The sequence below is a fragment of the Anabrus simplex genome, chromosome 4 (genome assembly GCF_040414725.1).
Source record: "Anabrus simplex isolate iqAnaSimp1 chromosome 4, ASM4041472v1, whole genome shotgun sequence".
Taxonomy (NCBI): Eukaryota; Metazoa; Arthropoda; class Insecta; order Orthoptera; family Tettigoniidae; genus Anabrus; species Anabrus simplex.
In genome coordinates, this window is record NC_090268.1 from 330,998,597 (window position 1) to 331,018,490 (window position 19,894).

Genomic DNA, 19,894 nt, shown 5'->3' on the forward strand with positions numbered 1-19,894 from the left:
GCAATGCTAGCCATTACAGCTGACGGGAGAAAGTTGCCGCCTTACATCATTTTCAAGAGGAAAACGAGACTAGGAGACTAGCTTACAATCAGACAGTTTATAAAGGAATAGAACCTGTGACTACCAGAATGAAAAAGAAACAAATATTTTTAGGGCATATAATACAGTCACCAGAAAATAGAATCAGTAGAAAAATAATAGAAAAATTATGGAAGAGTAAGAGTAAGAATAATATTAGGTGGATAACAGAACTTAAATAAGACATGAGAGAGTTGCATATTATAGAAAATTTTAAATACAAAACAAATACACTCAACATATTGAAAGATAAACACATTAGACTAGTACAAACAAAAATCAACAAGCAGAGAATAGGAGGAGTGATTCCAGAAGCAGAAAGAAAATTATGTTCAGAAAGGATGAAACAGTATTTGGCTGACAAAAAAGAAGAAAAATCTCCATAAACCTGACTAAGTAGTCCTATGTTGGCTAAAAAATTAAAATAAATAAATAAATAAATAAATAAATAAATAAATAAATAAATAAATAAATAAATGTATTTTATTTTTTCCTTGACACAAATTTTATAGTCACATGTCTTTGATAACTGAAGTAAGATAGATAAAGCACAGGTTCTGCATTAATGTTATGAACAAAGGTAAGGTCAATCTTGCTATGTCCAAGAGTTGTGTTAGATAACGAAGGTGCATATTCCAATCCAATGTATTTCTTCAAGAAATTTAAAATGTTCAAACAAACATTAGCATCGATTTTAAAGTCTCCTAGTAGTATGATAGACACTATATTATTAATGATTTCTGACAGTCATGTCTATCAAACAAGAACCGAACATTAATGTCAACTTACAGAAGCAATTCCGTCTCAGCCAACAACTCGCAGAAGATTTTTGGTACCAAGATTGGTACTAGGATTGCAAAGTACCAAGAAGTTTGTACAGATGGACCAATAGATGGACAAAAGAATATCTGCTCCAACTCTGCAGCTGTCATGAAGTTCACCAGCCACCCAAAAGAGACACAAAGCTCTGAGTTGGTGATCTAGTACCTCTACAAGAGGAGCTATGTCCAAAGTATATGTAGAAGCGGGCATATGTAGAAGAGTTACATGAAGGTAAAATAAGAACTGTTGTGCTTTGTAATGCAGATGGAAAGCATTGAATGAGCCCTGTCCAGCTGGTCGATCCCTTGAGAGTGACCAGGTTAATAGACTATATTGCCTAGTTGTACTTCCTCTTAAAACAATCACTACACCTCAACCAGGGTTGGGAATACTTAGGCAATGCCATTCCTACTTACCCTGCCTGACAAAAAAATTGGTCGGATGAAGAAAAGGTCGGATGCCAATGTAACTTTATACACATACACACCATCGGTGGGTATGTAAATAACTAGAGTTGCAATTCTCTGTGACAGGTAGAATGTCCACCGGAGCGCATTAGTGTTTTTTGTGTTTAGTGTTATTACCAATCCTGACAGGGAATATAAGGGGCATGAACAGCATCAGATGTTGAGTGATTACTGTGAAGGACATGGAGATGCTACATACTCATGTAAGACAGTGTTATCAGCACCTGACAGAGTTTGAAAGGGGCCTCATTGTGAGTCTCCATTTGGCCGGCTGGTCAAATTGTGCAATATCCAGATTTGTGGGGAATTCGGATGTGAGTGGTCCGATGTTGCATTGCGTGGGAATATGAGGATAGGCATACTCATCATCAAGGTTACGTTTCATCAGGTCTGACCACCACAAGAGAGGATTGCCATATTGTGCACTAAGCAAATCATAACCACTTCACATCTGCGCCTACCACACAAGAACAGGTAATGGACTCCCTGCAACATTCTGTGCCATCCCACACCATTGGTTGGAGACACTACAACACGAACGGCTGTGTTTGGAGTGGTGCCATGACCGGGAAGCGTGAACTGCTGATGAATGGCATCGCATTGTGTTCTGCAATACACACTAAATGATTTGTCATTGAACCAACTGCAGGCCTTTGGTATCACAGGATGTTCAAGATCACATGTCACTACAAGGAGGTACTCTAGTGAGCCGAGAAATTATGTGAAGTCTTAACCTTCACAAAATGCAAGAAATCATCCTATTCAGTCATATCTTCAAAAGTGACAAAATACAGCCTGGTAAAACTGATCATAGAAGGGAAACATGGACACGGGCAGAGAGAGTTATCCTGGTCTGAAGATGGACATCAACCCTCTGTGAGGAGACAGCACCAGCAGAAAAGCAGAAGATAATAAAGTACAATAATAAGTCAAGAATGAAAGTGGTAGCAGAGTTCCATTTGTACACCATGATGGTGACTTGACACTCGCTCATTCTCTATCCCTCTCTCTTGGTTGATTCTACAATACTTCCTCTTTGAGGACAATGTAACTCACTTCTTGGTGAATATGAGAAGTTGTCTTGTTTGGTATTCCGGCTCCTGCACATGATAGCTTGTGCTGCTCTTACATTTCTGATCATCGCCTCTACAATCAAAGCACATAATTCTCTCAATATTATATATCCATGGGTTGGCTAGTACAATTCTGATATGAATTGTGTGGGCGCCACCAGATGACAGAAGAACAGCTGCATTGGGTCGCACTGCACAAATCCTGAAAACACCAGTCTTAGAGAGAAATGGATGGTGGTAACACCACCCAGTCTTCTTTCTGTAATAGAAGTATGGATGCTCATCCAGTCCGGGTCATTTCCTCTCGACAAGGAGTACTGGATAGTAGTTGGAAACATAAAAAATATTTTAAATGTCAACACAGCTTAACCTCCCAAAAGAAGATCAAAGGCTGTGAATAGACATTGGCTGTGAAAGCTTGCAATAGTATGTAGTGCAATTATCACTTCCAACTACTGGTAGAATATGATTTCATCAGCATGCAATTAGAGTATGGAAATGTGAAGTCATTACAGTATTTCTCTTTCAAACTAGCTGATATGTGGCACATGATTACTGAAACTTTCACTGAAACCTAAGTTACGAGTCCTTACTTACCCTAGCAACATCTTCTGTGGACACTGTAGGCCGACAGTACGTGTACTCAACTGCTTCAGACTGTGTGGGAGTGGTAGCATCTGTAGACGTTGAGGCTGTAGCCTTCTTCCGTGCAGGGAGACTGTGAGTCTTCCACTTCCCTTGGAGCAGTTCCCTTTCACGCAGACACAGCCGCTCCAATTCTACCATCTTCCCTTGGAGAACACGCTGAAGTTGAATATAGCGCATGTGGAGTTCAACCTGAAGAATACAATTAAACAATTTAGGCTACTCAGCAAATAGAAAAGCATTTATATAGGATGACTCATGAATCAAGCTCTGTCTTATTACATGCAAACTACAGAAGTGGGCACAAATTGGGTTGTGCAGACATATACACTCAACTGCAAACAAATTTGGCAGAAAATAAATATTTAATTTTATACATTCTCAAAACATTGTGGATATTCAGTGGCCGAAGATATCATACTTGCAGTCCTACCATCTGCACAATATGTTTATCCTATTTCAGACTGTACTGGGAGGTACACCCGCCCCGTTCATTTAAATGAAGCGCCATGGAAAATGCCATCTTAAATCTAAAACTCGCAACAACTAGCACAAGAAGTTTGAATTTTTCTCTACAGATGTCTCTAACAAAAGAAAACTTATATTATGCCCTCTAGTGTGAAGAGGAACTATTAAAATCCTAAAGTAAATTTTTATTTTAAGGTTTACTACACTGAGTTTATTATTCTTTGTTTTTCGTATGTTAAAGTTGTCAATACTTCGATCTCTTCTCGCCAACTTAAGATGTTGGCCAATAGAAAATATTGTGTATTTATTTTTCGGCCAATTACATTTATCTTGTAACTATTTAATTATCCAATGGAAATTGGGAGTGTGTCGGGCCTTAGCCGATAGCTCTATAACCTTTCTCTCGGGTATAAAAGCTGGCACATTTTCGACCTGGCTGTCTTATTCATCGCTACAGTTTAGTGTGTGTGGTTATTAAGGAGGCGGGGACCTCGTCAATCATCGAGCAGACCAGCAGCTCAAGGTAATGGCCGTCCTATAGAAATGAGAGTCTTTGAAAGCTAGCTCAAGGGGAAGGTTTCCAAACTTTACTAATATAGCCTAACTGTAATTTTCTAAAATAAAACTTTCAAACTAGTCAAAAGAACTTAGCCGAAATTCAGGAATAGAGTGTGTTACCCTCTCGAGTTCCCTATCAACTTCTTTGAGGTGACTATGACTTTGTAACAGTTTTCTGTCTGTAATTTTTGTAACTTAAATTTTCTCCATCTAGTCACTTCAGTAGTATAGGCTTAGCCTCTGTAACTTCGGGCCAGAATCCCAACTAGGGTTTTAATCCTTTAATTGCAAATTTCAAGGAGTAAAAGTGTCCAGCTCCACATCATTTTGATTTTTGGACCAGTAACTTTAACCTGTTGTTTTTTCCACAAAGGCCCGGTAGATAGGGTGTTCGATACCCCTGTGAAATTCTATTTCATTCTGTGTAAATATGTTAGACGGTAAATACTGTTGGAATTATAAAATGTAGGTTGTGCCTTTGATAGGCCTGGGCATTTTGTTGAAAATATAAATTTTATAGAGCGAAGACGCTATGGGTGTAATGTTCAGAGAATAGTCTCCTAGACTCCTAGATAATTTTGTGAAGCAAAAGGTGCTCTTAAAACACTGTATATTTTGAATACTCTGTAAACAAAATTGGGAGGGTCATCTCCTCTACTGTTTTTTGAAAGGAGCCACAGCGCTCATTGGAGAATGTATAATTAGTGAGCCCTAAGCTCAAGGTGGTTGTTATTCGATATTCTAAAATTGTTATCCTATCTTATGATCTTTTGTACCTGAATTTTGTAAAGTCTTATTTCTGAAAAAAAAAAAAAAAAAAAGAAAGAGCATTGAGAAAGTAATATAACCATAATTTTAAAGTTTTATGATGATGCTTGTTGTTTAAAGGGGCCTAACATAGAAGGTCATCGGCCCCTTTAAAGTTTTAAATCAATCTTCTGATTGTCCTATCTTGACCCATTCATGCCCACACCTTCTTTCACCTCTGTCCACCACGGAATCCCCGGAACACAAACAACGGGATTTTGAAAGTAAGTCATCTTCTGCAATGGCCTTGAGTGTACAGGACATGGTTAAAGTGTGTCTATGCAGAGGTACTTAGGACATTTTGTATTTATTTACCTCAGAGTTATGGCTGAGCAGAGAACATTTAGATATAAAAAATACTGTTTTAAGCAACCTAGATAGGTATGAAAATATTAGAATAGGCACTATTAAAATTTTGCATAAATTTGTAATGACTACTTAATGATTGAAAATTGAAATTATCTCCTAAATAATGTTAAATAAGGGTTTTACTATATTCAGAAATGTCAGTTCATTGCTGATCTCAATTTTGTAGAGACAGAATGAAACTGTACTGAAACATCTGTTGCCAGTGGTTTAACATTGCACTGATAGGTTTTTGGTGATGATGGGATAGGAAAGGGGAAGGAAGCATCTGTGGCCTTATTTGAGGTACACTCCAAGCATTTACCTGGTGTGAAAAGGGAAAACCACAGAAAACTTTCCCCCAGTAGGTGGGGGCGGTAGAATAACATACACCGATATCCCCTGCCTATCATAAGAAGCTAATTGAGAGCATCGTTTGGTGACCATGGCGCCCTTAGCTGAATCCTGGTGTTTCTTCCACTTACTTGTGCCAGGGTCCTCACTTTCATCTATCTTATCTGATATGCCTTGGTCAACTCTTGTTCTTTCCCAACCCCAAAGGTATTAGGTTTACGAGTGCTAAGGAGTCCTTTATTTTCATGCCTTTCATGGCACTTGTCTTTCTTTGGCCGATATCTTTATTTTTGAAGTGTCTGACCCCTTCCATTTTTTCCCTCCAATTAGTGTTAATAGAGGACGGTTGCCCAGTTGTACTTCCTCTTAAAACAATTCCACACTACTTTGGGCAAACTAAGCTACAAAAGTCACATCACTGAAAGCGCAGTGTGGTTGGTTTTTCTCATTGTGCTACAATTAAGACAGCTCAAAGCTGCCAGGAATACTACTGTGTCAAAAATCTACACAACGAAGACACATGAAATATCAATATTTAGATCTTCCTGAATAAAAAAAAATATATATTAAAATGCTCCTGATCTTTCATTATTTATTTGAACATGTAATAATCAGAAGAAACCAGTTCTAAAAATGATTTTAAACCCAACTCTAAAATTAACTTTCTTAAATGGCTGTGATATATATTTTCTCCTTTTTCTTCAGCTAGTTTAACATTGCCAAATCTCTAGTATTGCCTATTTCTAGAAAACAAAACTAATCACTGGTACAAAAAAGTTTGGCATTTTACTTGTGAAGGAGGGGTAGGCAGCGTTGTCACATTCATGCATCATTTGTAAGGCATCACATTTTCACATACTTTCACCGATATAAAATTTCCAAAGTTTAATTTATCCATGTATTTATTGTACATGTTTTAATATTTTGCTGGTTCTACCTGCCTCTCTGGGCAATGATATGACTCCTCCACCTCGTGCTGGCCCAGCACAGTGGTAAACTGCGAGGAAAAAAGGAATTTGAATCTTTGAGCTTGTTGCCCAATAAAGGGAAAGGAATGGTTTTATAAAGGTAGTACACAGCCACTAACAGCTTGGTAGGTAAAGTTGAAGGCCTGCCAACCATAACATTATAAAAATATTTTGGAGATCAACATTATTGGACTGATGAATGATGCAAAAGGCACTAATCCTGTGCAGTTTCCAGAGATTTTCTGAAAGTTTAAACTTGTGAAACAGTTTTTAATGGCCTAGCAACCTGCCATGGCTTTGCAAGAGAGCAATTTTTAATTTCTGGTGATAGGATTTAACCTAACCTTAGTTGAATTGATGCCAATACGGGACACAAAAATGAGATTTATAAGTTGTCAATTATCCTCATTACCAAGGAATCGTGATCTTGAGTAAATTTTTAGTATGAACTACGGTTCTCCAATTGAACAAATCTCTATCAACATATATCAAGAGAAAAATGGCTAATGTTTTCTACAAGGAAATATTACCGGTATAGTACAAGGCCGAGAGACTCCTTTCAACATCTTAAAACTTTACCAAATCACTTAACACTTAACCTCAACTTTGGAACTTTGGCTATTCTTTGAAGAAAGAAGATCCCTTACATCAGATTTTTTATCTCAAACTTGTACATTGAGGTTTTAACTAAACATGAAAGAACATTTTGTATCATCATCATCATCATCATCATCATCATCATCATCATCATCATCATCATCATCACCACCACAAGTGTTTATTATTTTGTTTATGTCAATTTTTGTATCCTTTTTAGATGAAGATGTTCCACATTACGAATGAAACGTACTGCTGTATTTTGAATAATGTAATTGGATTTTAAGCTAGATATGTTTCATAATTACATAGACTAGCAGTAAAATCAGACAAGTATTGGAAAGTGGGTTTCTCCATTCAACCTAACCTTAGTTGAGGAAAATTGAGTTAGAAGAATATGTTCATAGCTCACGACAACATTCTTTCCAAAGACTGCCTTTTAGCTCGCTCCTTTCTCCCCATACAATATTTAAACTATTTACTTTGATATGAATTGTGATTTATTCTCAAAATAACTTTTACAGATAGGCATATCACCACAGACTTCTTTGTGGTAGAGCTTTTGTGATAATTCTACTACACATGCTTTGTTGGATTTGTGGAAGTACAGGCGACATAAGCTAAGAAAGCACTCAGATAAATTTTCTCTGACTAACTCCTTCCTTGATACATGCTCTATACAATGGTGAAAAGTGCATAAAAATCTGTTTTGTCATTCTCGAACCCCCTGAGTGTGAGGACGGTAGAATAGCATCCATGGTATCCCCTGCCTGCAGTAAAAGGCAACTAAAAGTGGCCCCAGGACCTCTTAACTTTGGAGCATGGGTTGGCGACCATGGACACTTAGCTGAGTTCTGGCTTTGCTTCCAATTACTCGTGCCAGGCTCCTCACTTTAATCTGTCCTACCTAACCTCCTCTGGTCAACTCTTGTTCTTTTCCGACCCCTACAGTATTAGGTTTTCAAGGCCTAGGAAGTCGTTCATTTTCATGCCCTTCGTGGCTCTCTGTTCCTTTTGCCAATTAAAGTTTTGAAGTGTTGGAACTCTGCGTTTTTTTCCCCTCTCATTAGTGTTAACTGAGAATGGCTGACTAGTTGTACTTCCTCTTAATCACCACCACCACCACCACCACCACCAGTCATTCTAGAGATTATCCTACAGTAACACAGACACCTACCGAGGACTTTATTTTATAAAATGTATAGACATTGTCACCACAGTTTTGGTGTTCATTCTTTGAAGTCACCTATACAATAATTATTAATGACAGGTAATGAATGGTTAAATAGGTATTTAGGGTATTCATAGTGTCATTTGAAAAGTCATTGAAGGTTGTAAAATTTTTAAAAAGATGTTAAGTTAAACTTACCTTCCTTACACAGTCTTCAAACAGTACCACCATCCGCATCCGAGAGTCACAATTCTTGATGAAATTGACCAAGGTCTTATGATCAGCTTTCTCCATATCATGGCCATTAATAGATAAAATAACATCCCCTGGAAGAGATTCTACAGTGAATAATAATAATAATAATAATAATAATAATAATAATAATAATAATAATAATAATAATAATAATAATAATTTGATAGCATAAAACCATTTTACATACATAATTTGAAACTAGATACTACATGAAGCACAAGGTAAAAATTAGGGTGATAATCACTTTCTGCCTGTTGATATTTCATGAGAAATGTTTGTGTCTATCTCTTGGCCAAGGCCAGAACAAAATGTAGCTTTCAATGAATTCTCAGTCTCATTTATGTCTCTGACAGTATGGAAGGTGCTAAATAATGGCACTCAGAACAATACTAATGCTTATGAGTCAGTTACGCTGCAATAACATTTTTTGAACGTGTGAGGAAAGCGATGGTAAACTACCCCACTCCTCATCTTACCTAATAATTCTCATTTTAGAATTGCCATCACTTTTTATGGTTTCCCCATAACTGCGTAACCTTCAGCGATGCTATCTAAGGAACCAACCAACCTTTGGAACGAAGATTTAACAGATAACAAAGAGAATTAATAACATGGTACTATATGGTGTAATCATTTTATTAGATCCTGTACACCATGCACTTTTCAGAATAATATAATCTTGTTATGATTTTTTGAACAAATATTATATATATGGCATTTGCATCTTTTCTACTATATTTGAGAATGAGAATGGGAACTATCATAATCATTATGTTCAGCACATCTGCACCCTGGTCATTATTTCAGCTATTTGTCCTATGTCAGGTATGAAAGAGAGCCATTGTATATGAGATAAAGAGACAGTTGTAATATTATATTCCCTGTTCTAAAATAATAGTCACATTTCCTTAGCCATATATTTATTGACATTGAATGATATAAAAAGTAATTTCTTACAGCATTATAATTATACAATGAAAACATATTACGGTACTGTCAGTATTCTGATTTCTTAGTATTTTGCTTAGACCACAGCAGCACAGGTGAAAATAATGTCAAGACTACAATGAAGAAATTGATAGACTGCCCTGATGTTAACACTTCTTGACCTACCATGAGAACTTAGCGAGTCCAGAATCATAGGACGACTCAGGATCTATTAACTTAAACTGTGACTAACTTCATTTTATTATTGAATTTATATTTATTTGAAAGTCTATCTTCCAGACTCTCAACATTTATTTTATTTTCAATCAATCAGTCGCAACTGATCGGCATTTAAGGCTGTTGCCCAGGAGACAAATTCCCTATCAATTGTGTACCTAGTCTTTTTTTAGATGAATTCAAAGAACTTTGAAATTTTTCAACCATCTCCCTTTATAAATTATTCCAATCCCTAATTCCTCTTCCTATAACAAAATATTTGCCCTAATTTGACCTCTTGAATTCCACTTTATCTTCATCTTATGGATATTCATATGTTTATAAACTCTAATCAACTAATGGCATTTCACACCCTCCACTCATAGCTCAGAACATACTACTTAGCAACATTTTTTTAATACTACATTTGTGCAAATGTGATTTTATGAAAATATTGACGTGTGACTTTAATAAACATTTCCTAACATAATCATAAATAATCATAAATGTGATGTACTAATCACTTCACCTCTTTGGATACTTTTGTTCTATTTATACACTTCATATATATAATTCAAAAATTCTGCTATGTAGGTATTATAATACCAGTAGAATCAAGAAGTAACTGAACATGTGTAGAAACTTAATTACAGAAGACGTACAACCCTTTACACTTTACCACCTACAAAGTAAGTTCCTTGGGCAGTGACATAGCTCTACCAGAGTTTGTACCACTTTTTGAAACAGCCCTACGGCCTATTTGTGGTAATTTCCCACAAAGAACACATCACAATCATCTTCACTTCTTTGGTTGACATAACAGGCACTTTCAGAAACAGGTAGTACATCCTAATCTTCTGAAGAATGATCTGGAGAATACAGAGGATAAGGGCAAGTATGTTAAGGAGCAACCGGTGTGCTGGGGTGTCATAATTGAAAACCCAGTTCTGTGTGCCACAAATGTAGGCTTGTCATTCATTTTGGAAAACCAGGAATGTCCTAATTTAAAGCGCCAAAATTACTGTCTCAGCCAGATAACTAGAAAATCCTCAAAATCCCAAATTTTTGTTTCTTTGTTTAAAGAGATCACAAATTTTCAGTTATTCAGATTACCACACAAGGGTTTAGTTAAACATCACTATAGCGCAACAACATCTCCTAGTCGAGCTGTGTAATGAATGATCTATTGTGGACTTCTCACTTTAATTATCATGAATTTAAAATTAACTTCCCCTTGTAGCTTCCTTCTTTCGCTTTTTCCTAATGTAGGCTATATTTGGTTCACGTAATGACTTGTAATTATTTTCAGCACTCTGTGCTTTTGTGTGTAACTAATGATTCATCTAAAATGACTTAGAGGAGGGAACAGAATTAAATTTATCACACAAAAGAGTAACTTTGAATTTTAAAAACAGGTCATTTTGAAGTTGAAGCATATGGAAGTAAATATGGTAATATTAAATTTCTTTGAAAATATAGCCATTTAGTATATTTCTGAGGGTAAATTAGACAGGTACTACTTTTTTTTTTTTTTTCACTTACCATTAAGTATGGAGGTAGAAGAGATATCAAGGACCGTATGAGCACATTTAAACACAAAGAAAATGTGAGCTCTGCTTCTACAACAAACTACTGCCTATTAATTTCTGAACTGATCAATGGAAGGAATGAAAATTTGCTGAAGCAGAGGCTACAAAATGGTACAGTAAGTTCCCCGGTTTTTATAATTCTGAATAAGGCAACTTCCCCCAGTTGAAGCCTTTTACCTCACGCTGTATCACGAACAATCAAAAGAATTAAAACGTACGTCTCCCAAGTGACAGTCCTACCTTCAGGAATGAATCAGAAATGTACAGTACACTGGAATCGAAGAACACTTCGAACATAACATTTTCCATACACCTAAGACCATAGCACAATCTAATATATACAGTCACAAAGTTCCTTAGTGATAAAATGACATCCTGTTGACAGGCGGAACGACGCCAGCGCTCATAGCTGCCAGCAAGCTACAACTGTCAGGGACAAGTTCTCTATCCAACAACTGATTGTACCTTACCACGTAAATTATAAACTGTAACCACCTCAACAACTATAGTAATCGTAAATTTTAAGAAAACATGTTGATACTTATTGCTAAAGCATGATAAAAATACTGAAGGAAAACTACTATAGTTTACTTCCAAAGGAACAACTGATCATACCACTGCAGTTAAGGTCTTGGCCATTTTAGAAATCCTATTATTGAACTGAATTTGGTAATTTCACATAAATCAGAAAAAATAGTAGACTAATAAACAAAATCCAATTCAAATAATATTCAAATCTCAGCAAACTAATTTTAAGGACTTTGTGTGTTTCCTATGGCACTCAAAACCTGCAGTACATGGATTCCACCATGTCATCTGCGAAAACACAACATACCACGAACCATCAAACTCATGCAAGTGTACATTATGTGGACAGTTATGTGAACGATATCACTTACAACTCTGCAACAAGAGGACTAGATCAATCAGAGACTATGCGTCCAATGGTGCAAGTGTTAAATTGTTATAACACCCTTCACTAATCTATGGCTATTTTGCTGCAATAAATGTTTTATTATTATACACATCTCCTTTTGTAAATGCCATGTTAATTTAATAGAAAACCAATCATCTGTGATTGGAATTACCACATGCTTACCTCCCAAAACATACACTAACTTTAACATACCAGTACACCAGTAGCTTGCTGACCACATGGAGCACTACAGTTGTTTGGATGAAAAAAATTAACCAAGCTTCATGAATGTATGTATTAAACTGTGACCATAGGCTATATTCTATACAGGCATGAAAACCTACCAAGACAGAAGTAACCAAAGTTTGGTTTCTTTTTGACTCTCTTTGTAGTTTGTTAGTGTAACCAAGTTACGAATAAAATATGGTATGTTAGTTGAGAATTAAAATATTTCAGAATGCAAGTCAGTACGAGAAAACAAACAAACAAACTAACAAACAAACAAACAAACAAACAATGCTCAACATGCCAACGACATGAAATGCCAAGATTTTGACCATCCTTCAAAAATAGCCCACCTCGGCCAAGATTTAACCCACAAACTTGGAATAACGAATCAGTCACTCAGCACTCAGGTAACTAAAAGTTATTTATGTATGATTTACGTAGTACTTACAGTTCTTTAGAAGTCAATATCTAGGTATTTACGGTGACCAGAATTTTGGATATAAAAAGCAGGGCCTACCTGAAAGCGGTCATGCGAAATGCAAGCTTAGGTTTTTACAGACTATGAATCTCATGTTAAATCCTTATTGACGGTTCAACTTCTTACAAAATTGTACAAAACTGTTTTAATCCTCCTAGTCAATACTATATATTTTATGTCCAATTAAGACAAAACTTTACATATAAATAGACGTGTTTCAACCCCCCCAGTGGGTTATCCTCAGTAAAACATGTAAACTGATATTAAAAACATAGGAAACATATAAAATGAAATATTAATTTAACAATTTTAAAAAAAACATGATGAAAGTTAAAAACTGTGAAATGTTGATCATTAAAACAGTCTTGAACTGGAGGTCTTTCTGTTTCAATGCTTTGTTGTCCTTTGGTGTGGTTCAACTGGTGTCTGTATAACTGTTGGATTAGTTATTTGTGTTTCGACATGGCCTGATATACATAGGCATTATTGAAGTTGAACCATCTGATTTTAGTCTGTAAAATGGATAATACAAATCAAATTAAGGTTGAGAAATGGTGACTAACAGGAACAATATTTACAATAAGTTATGAAGAACAAAAAATTAACTTACGTTACGTATCACTCATGTTCTCTGACTATGGAGTCCAGCTCTTGACTGACTTACTCCCACAGTTGAGATGCAAGGCGTGTTGCTAAGAGGAAGTGGAGTGGGGTAATGGGGGGGGGGGGGGGGCTTGCGGGAGAAAGGGAGTGTGGAATAATGGGGGTGGTGACTGAAACCGAGTGTAATAATTGTGAGTTCTTACGTTCCTGTTGTTTTACTACAAATGATCAGATTAAAAGTTTCCCATATTATGTTCTTTTATTCATTTATCTCATTTAAGTTGAGGGCTGGGTTCTTCTATTGATCCATACTGCTGTAACAATCCTCTACCGAGCTCAATAGCTGCAGTCACTTAAGTGCGGCCAGTATCCAGTATTCGGGAGATAGTAGGTTCGAACCCCACTGTCGCCAGCCCTGAAAATCGTTTTCCGTGGTTTCCCATTTTCACACCAGGCAAATGCTGGGGCTGTACCTTAATTAAGGCCACGGCCGCTTCCTTCCCACTCCTAGCCCTTCCCTATCCCATCGTCGCCATAAGACCTATCTGTGTCGGTGCAACGTATAGCAACTAGCATATTTTAAAAAAAACCTCTAAAATGTTGAGTAGTGGACCTTTTTGTTCACATAGAATTTTTATATCTTGATCTATTGTAGTATAATTGTGATTATAGTCTTTGTGACGGTTACTCAAGGCAGAGAAACTATTATATTTTAAAGCATTGCGATGTTCTGTATATCTTCTCAGGAAGTTTCTACCAGTTTGTCCAATGTAATTTGACCTGCATCCCTGACATTCCAGTTTGTATTTCCCAGAATTTGTGTATTTATTGCTAATATTTACTGTGTGAGAGTTAAATAACATTCTTTCAATAATGTTGCTGGTTTTGAAAGCAATTTTTATGTTCTTTTTTCTTAGGACATTGGTGTTTATGTGTGTATAATTATTATTGCTAAATGTGAATGTGGCATATTTTTCTTTAGTTTTTGAATCTTTCATTAAAGTAGTTGTGGGCTTGTTAATATGTTCCTTGATTGGCTTACTTATAAATGTTGTGCTGAATCCGTTGTTCAAAGCTAATTTCGTGGATGGTCCTGATTTTTTTTTTCAAATTTTTCTTTGAGAGTGGCATTTTTAAAACTCTTTATCACATGTTATTGTAGGCAGCTTTTTTTGTGAGCTTCAGGATGTACTGAATTTTGTTTAATGGTGTTAGCAGTATAAGTTGGTTTCCGGTAAATGTTAAATGCCAGGTAATTATTCTTATGATGTGATAGTGTTATGTTTAAATAATTAAGAGCGTTATTGTTCTCCACTTCCATAGTGTATTTAATATTATGATCTAAACTATTGACGAGTTCCAAAATTTCCTTTCCTTCATTAACGCTGCTACCTATGATGGCTACCTCATCATCAGCGTAACGTGTCCAGTATTTTATAGCTTTCATCTAATCTATGAGGAGGATTAAAGCAGTTTTTTTACGGTTTTGTAAGAAGCTTATTTTTTTGCCATTTGCATTATCATAATATTGAAGTACCAGTACCGGTACATTAAATCACACCAGATTCTCTCTCTTCCCTGCTGTAGCCCACAAATTGGTGATTTTAATGCAGTCAAGAACAGAATACTCCATCTTCACCACAGAGAACAGCAGAAAAGGAATAGTATGTAACTAATCATTTTGACACATTCTTTACTGGCTGGACTGAGTGGCTCAGATGGCTGAGGCTCTGGACTTCTGACCTCATCTTGACAGGTTTGATCCTGGCTCAGTCCGATGGTTACACAAAGGTGCTCAATTACTTCAGCCTCGTGTCAGTAGATTTACTGGCACATAGAAGAACTCCTGTGGGACTGAATTCTGAAACCTTGCCGTCTCCAAAAACCATAAATATGTACTTAGTGGGACGGAAAGCCAATAACATTATTACTTTCTTTACTAAATTTCATAGAGAGTTGACAATAAAGAAAAGGAGAATCCTGCGAAAAGCCAGATATCTGATCACCCTATATGTACCGAATAATCTGAATCTAGTTTGTAATATTTGAACAATGGGTTGGTTCTTATTGTGTTTCATTTAAATGAACTGTGAGAAAGAGATATGATTTCTATTAGACCATTTTCTATGGACCTCTTTTGTCTCTTTTTAAAACAATTTGCTTTATGTCGTACCTGCACAGTTAGGTCTTATGGCGGTGGTGATGGGATAGGAAAGGGCTAGGACAGGGAAGTAACTGTGACAGCACCAGCATTTGCCTAGTGTGAAAATGGGAAATCATGGAAAACCATCTACAGGGCTGCCGATAGTGGGGTTCGAACCCACTATCTCCCGAATGCAAGCTGGCAACAACATGAACCAGACCGCGCAGCCATTCGCTCGGTTACTTACCTTCTAAATAACTCCCGATTACCAGTATATGCTATTGTTTTATACCCTGTACATTCTAATTAGGCACACCAATGTACAGTAAGTTCTAAAGTCTACCTACCTTCACGCATGCCTGCCTTAAAGGCAGCACCATCGTAGTCGACATAATCAACATAAGTTATCATCTCGATCTCCTGCTCCTTCTTGTAATGAATTCCATAACTCTGAAAGAGAAATTATAGGATTAGTTCTTTTCCTCTAACACACACAATTTGAATATATTGTATAGCTTAGCTTTCATTCATTTTGAAATGTTCAATAAAAAGAAGTCTAAAAATCATCTGGAACACACTGGTCAAAAGAATGATGCACGGGATGAAATCTAAAATAATGCTGAAGAAGTATTGAAACATGTAAGAAAATTGACTATCTGCTCGCGACTTTCAAAAAAAAATAAGAGAGAAAAGAATGTGAAAATGTCAGTGGGAACAGGAAAAGGAGAGTATTGGACCCAATACTATTTATACACTTACCAGTATGCAGTAGTGGCGATTAGGGGGAAGGGGGGGCAGTTGCCCACCCACTTTGTGGAGAAAAATATTACATTTTGATTCCATTTTAGCCAGCTTAAACAAGGAATTATTTTTTAAAAAAGCAATTTGTAGAAGCACTGTTGTCTTATCAGCTGATTCTATCCTTTATTTTCTGTAATTAACAACATTATTAGCAGAAATACGCACAAAATGTCGTTTGTCCCAGATAACCGATTTGTATAGCGCCAAAGCAAGGCGGTGGACATTTTGCATGTGCTGTAAGGAAGGGTAGCAGGTTTTTTTTTTTTTTTTTTTTGTTTTTTTTTTTTTTTTTTTGGCACGGTCACGGACACTGAGGTATGATTCACCCGCTTGCCGCGCGCATTCATCAGTTTGCAAGACTCTTGAGTGTCTTATTTTCTTAGTGTGTAGCAGTGGCGGTGCGTGGATAAAACGTGTAGGGGTTCACTGCTATGGAAAATAACGTGTTCAAATTATTACTTGATGTTTACATAGATGTAAAATAGTGACATTGTTTGATTAGAAACGTGACTTTGCTTTGCAGAGACACGGCTACAGCTCAAAGGTTACCAAAACAATGAAGAATGAAAGAGAATATGAGGTGCAATTACTATAAACTGATCCAATTTCCCCTCATTTTGAAGACGTAGGAGTAAGTTCTTCAAGAACGTGTTAGGCATACTACTGTTATTTATGTGTTGGCGTATTTTGCTGTTTACGTTTCATAAAACACGTATTACTAATGAAAAGTTTTATTTAATTACATAAACTTAGGCTACGTACGCCTATTGATGCTATACAAACCGTAGTTAGCAAAATATTCTGGCTCATTGCGGTTAATTACATTAGAATGGCAAAATCGCCAAATTAAAATCCCTTCAAAACCTACCACATACGGCAAATTTTAACCGCGCACTCTGACAATGCTTCGGCTAATTTCGGAACTGCTCGATGTAAATCGTGTCTATCGCTGGTCCAGTTACCAGCGATTCCTGGGCTGTTTTCCCTGCTTCTCATACCTCGCCTTGCGCACCCTCCTTACGTCTCATGGCCCCGTGCCTTGTGTCCTGAAATTGAACCTCTTCGCTGGTTCCGGAGTGCAACCGAGTGTTGATGTCAAAAATGCCGCTACGCGCGCTGATATACGGAGCAAATTTAAGGAACAGGCTCTGGTAAACCATTTTACCTAGACTTATCTATTTCTAGGGGGTTCACTGAACCAGTGAACATATAGAACGCGCCGCCACTGTGAAGAACTGATAATACAGTTGAATTTTTGAAACTACCTTTCAGGCCATACACATTTCGATTATGGGAGACTCAAGGCCAACTCTCTTGCACCCACAAACAAACCTTTACCATCCCCATCCCGTTCTTTTCATAACTCTGTCAGTGCCGGGAATCGAATGCAGGATGCATTGGGGGTGGGGGTGGGAGGGGGAGAGATGTGGCCAATACACCATCAGTAGATTTACTGGCATATAAGAAAACTTTTGCGGGACAGAATTCCGGCACCTTGGGGTCTCCGAAAACTACAAAAGTTGTCGTGTGACGTAAAACCAATACAAAGAATAACACAGCATCGTCTGGAATTTGATATGCCTAGAAATCAGTCCACACGCCCATTAAAACCGTGTTTTAGTAATGGAACAATATAATTGGTGTGTATTGGGGAGAGCTCTTACTGAAAACTGGATGACCCCATTCGGATAGCACATTCTCGTGTTGGGAACAATGATATGGTCATAAACACGATGAACCACTCCTGCCTAATTTGATGACATCCCCACCTCCTTGCATTCGGGAGACAGTGGGTTCGAACCTCACTTTCGGCAGCCCTGAAGATTGTTTCCCGTGGTTTCCCATGTTCACATTAGGCAAATGCCATGGCTGGCCGCTTCCTTCCCACTCCTAGCTCTTTCCTATCCCATCGTCGCCATAAGACCTATCTCTGTCGGTGCGACGTAAAACAACTTGTTAAAAAAAAAAAAAAAAAAAAAAGAATAGAACAAAATGGTTTCTTTCATTAAGCAATCCGTTACGAAAAGTGAGTGAAGACGAGTGCACTTAAATCCTAATCGCTGACTCTTGAGAGAGAAGCGATAGCGATATCTGAAAACCGACAGGGGCTTTTAATTTCCTGCGGGGATACAGGCCAGCTGGTGAGGATTTAATTTCTCCCGGTCATGTTGCGTAGAACAGAACAGCAGGCCGCGACGTTGCAAGGTCACAGCTGGAAACGAAATTACGGCCGAGGATGACAAGCTGTCGATATTTCGAGGAGAGAGACATATTCATTGTTGTTTATACAGATTGTTATCTTTTATACGTCTTATTATTATTATTATTATTATTATTATTACTATTATTATTATTATTATTATTATTATTTATTAGTGTAAAATGGGCCCTCCATAAGCTGTATCTAACAAATAAATAAATAAATAAATAAATAAATAAATAAATAAATAAATCAGTGGATTGGTATTTACTCGCACTCAGAGCCTCCGTGGATCAGGCGGCAGGGCGCCGGCCTCTCACTGCTCGGTTCCGTGGTTCAAATCCCGGGCACTCCATGTGAGATTTCTGCTCGACAGGGACAGTTTCTTCTCCGGATATTCCGGGTTTCCCCGTCATCTTTCATTCCAGCAACACACTCATTTCATCTGTCAGTCATTAATCATTGATCCAGAGGAGTGCGACAGGCTTCGGCAGCCGGCACAATTATCAATCAATCACTACTGATGTGCATTTAGGACAGTCGCCTAGGTGGCAGATTCCCTATCAGTTGTTTTCCTAGCCTTTTCTTAAGTGATTGCAAAGAAATTGGAAATTTACTGAACATCTCCCGTGATAAGTTATTCCACTTCCTAACTCCCCTTCTTATAAAGGAATATTTGCCCCAATTTGTCCTCCTGAATTCTAACTTTATCTTCATATTGTGATCTTTCCTTTTCCTACTTTTAAAGACACCACTCAAACTTATTCGTCTCCTGATGTCATTCCACGCCATTTTCCACTGACAGCTCGGAACATACCACTTCGTCGAGCAGCTCGTCTCCTTTCTCCCAAGTCTTCCCAGCCCAAATCTTGCAATATTTTTGTAACGCTACTCTTCTGTCGGAATTTCCAATTCCTATTTTCGCCGCTCGACGGGGCTTCATTCATTCCATTCCTGTTCCGGTCGAATGACTGGAAACAGGCTATGGATTTTCAAGTTTCATAAACTCTTCTTACTTATTGAAATTCACTCAGTTAAGCTGTATGTATCATGTGGCCACTGCACACCGTTGGAAACACATATTCTCCTAAACTTCCGAGTTTGGTTGCGTGGCTGCTATGTCCCAAGTTAGACTTACAGAGGTGATGATAGTTTAAAGGAACAAAACAAAGAGAACAACAGCTT

At 37.3% G+C, this 19,894-nt stretch overlaps 1 protein-coding gene across 5 annotated transcripts in view; it reads right to left on the reverse strand.

Moving 5' to 3' along the window:
• LOC136871959 (putative uncharacterized protein DDB_G0291608) overlaps positions 1–19,894 on the reverse strand; it is a 609,035-nt gene that overhangs the window by 62,417 nt on the left and 526,724 nt on the right. For 4 of the 5 annotated variants that reach the window (XR_010859845.2, XM_067145717.2, XM_068227275.1 and 1 more), the window contains exons 3-5: positions 16,056–16,158; positions 8,552–8,679; positions 3,038–3,277 (exon numbers count right to left, since the gene is read on the reverse strand). Coding sequence is in view for 4 of the 5 variants with exons in the window: in XM_067145717.2 (XP_067001818.2) it covers positions 3,038–3,277; positions 8,552–8,679; positions 16,056–16,158 (471 nt within the window). In the remaining variant the exon portion in view is untranslated. Of the gene's footprint in view, positions 1–3,037; positions 3,278–8,551; positions 8,680–16,055; positions 16,159–18,984; positions 19,281–19,894 lie in introns of those variants that run through there. The other variant, XM_067145719.2, reaches the window with a different exon arrangement.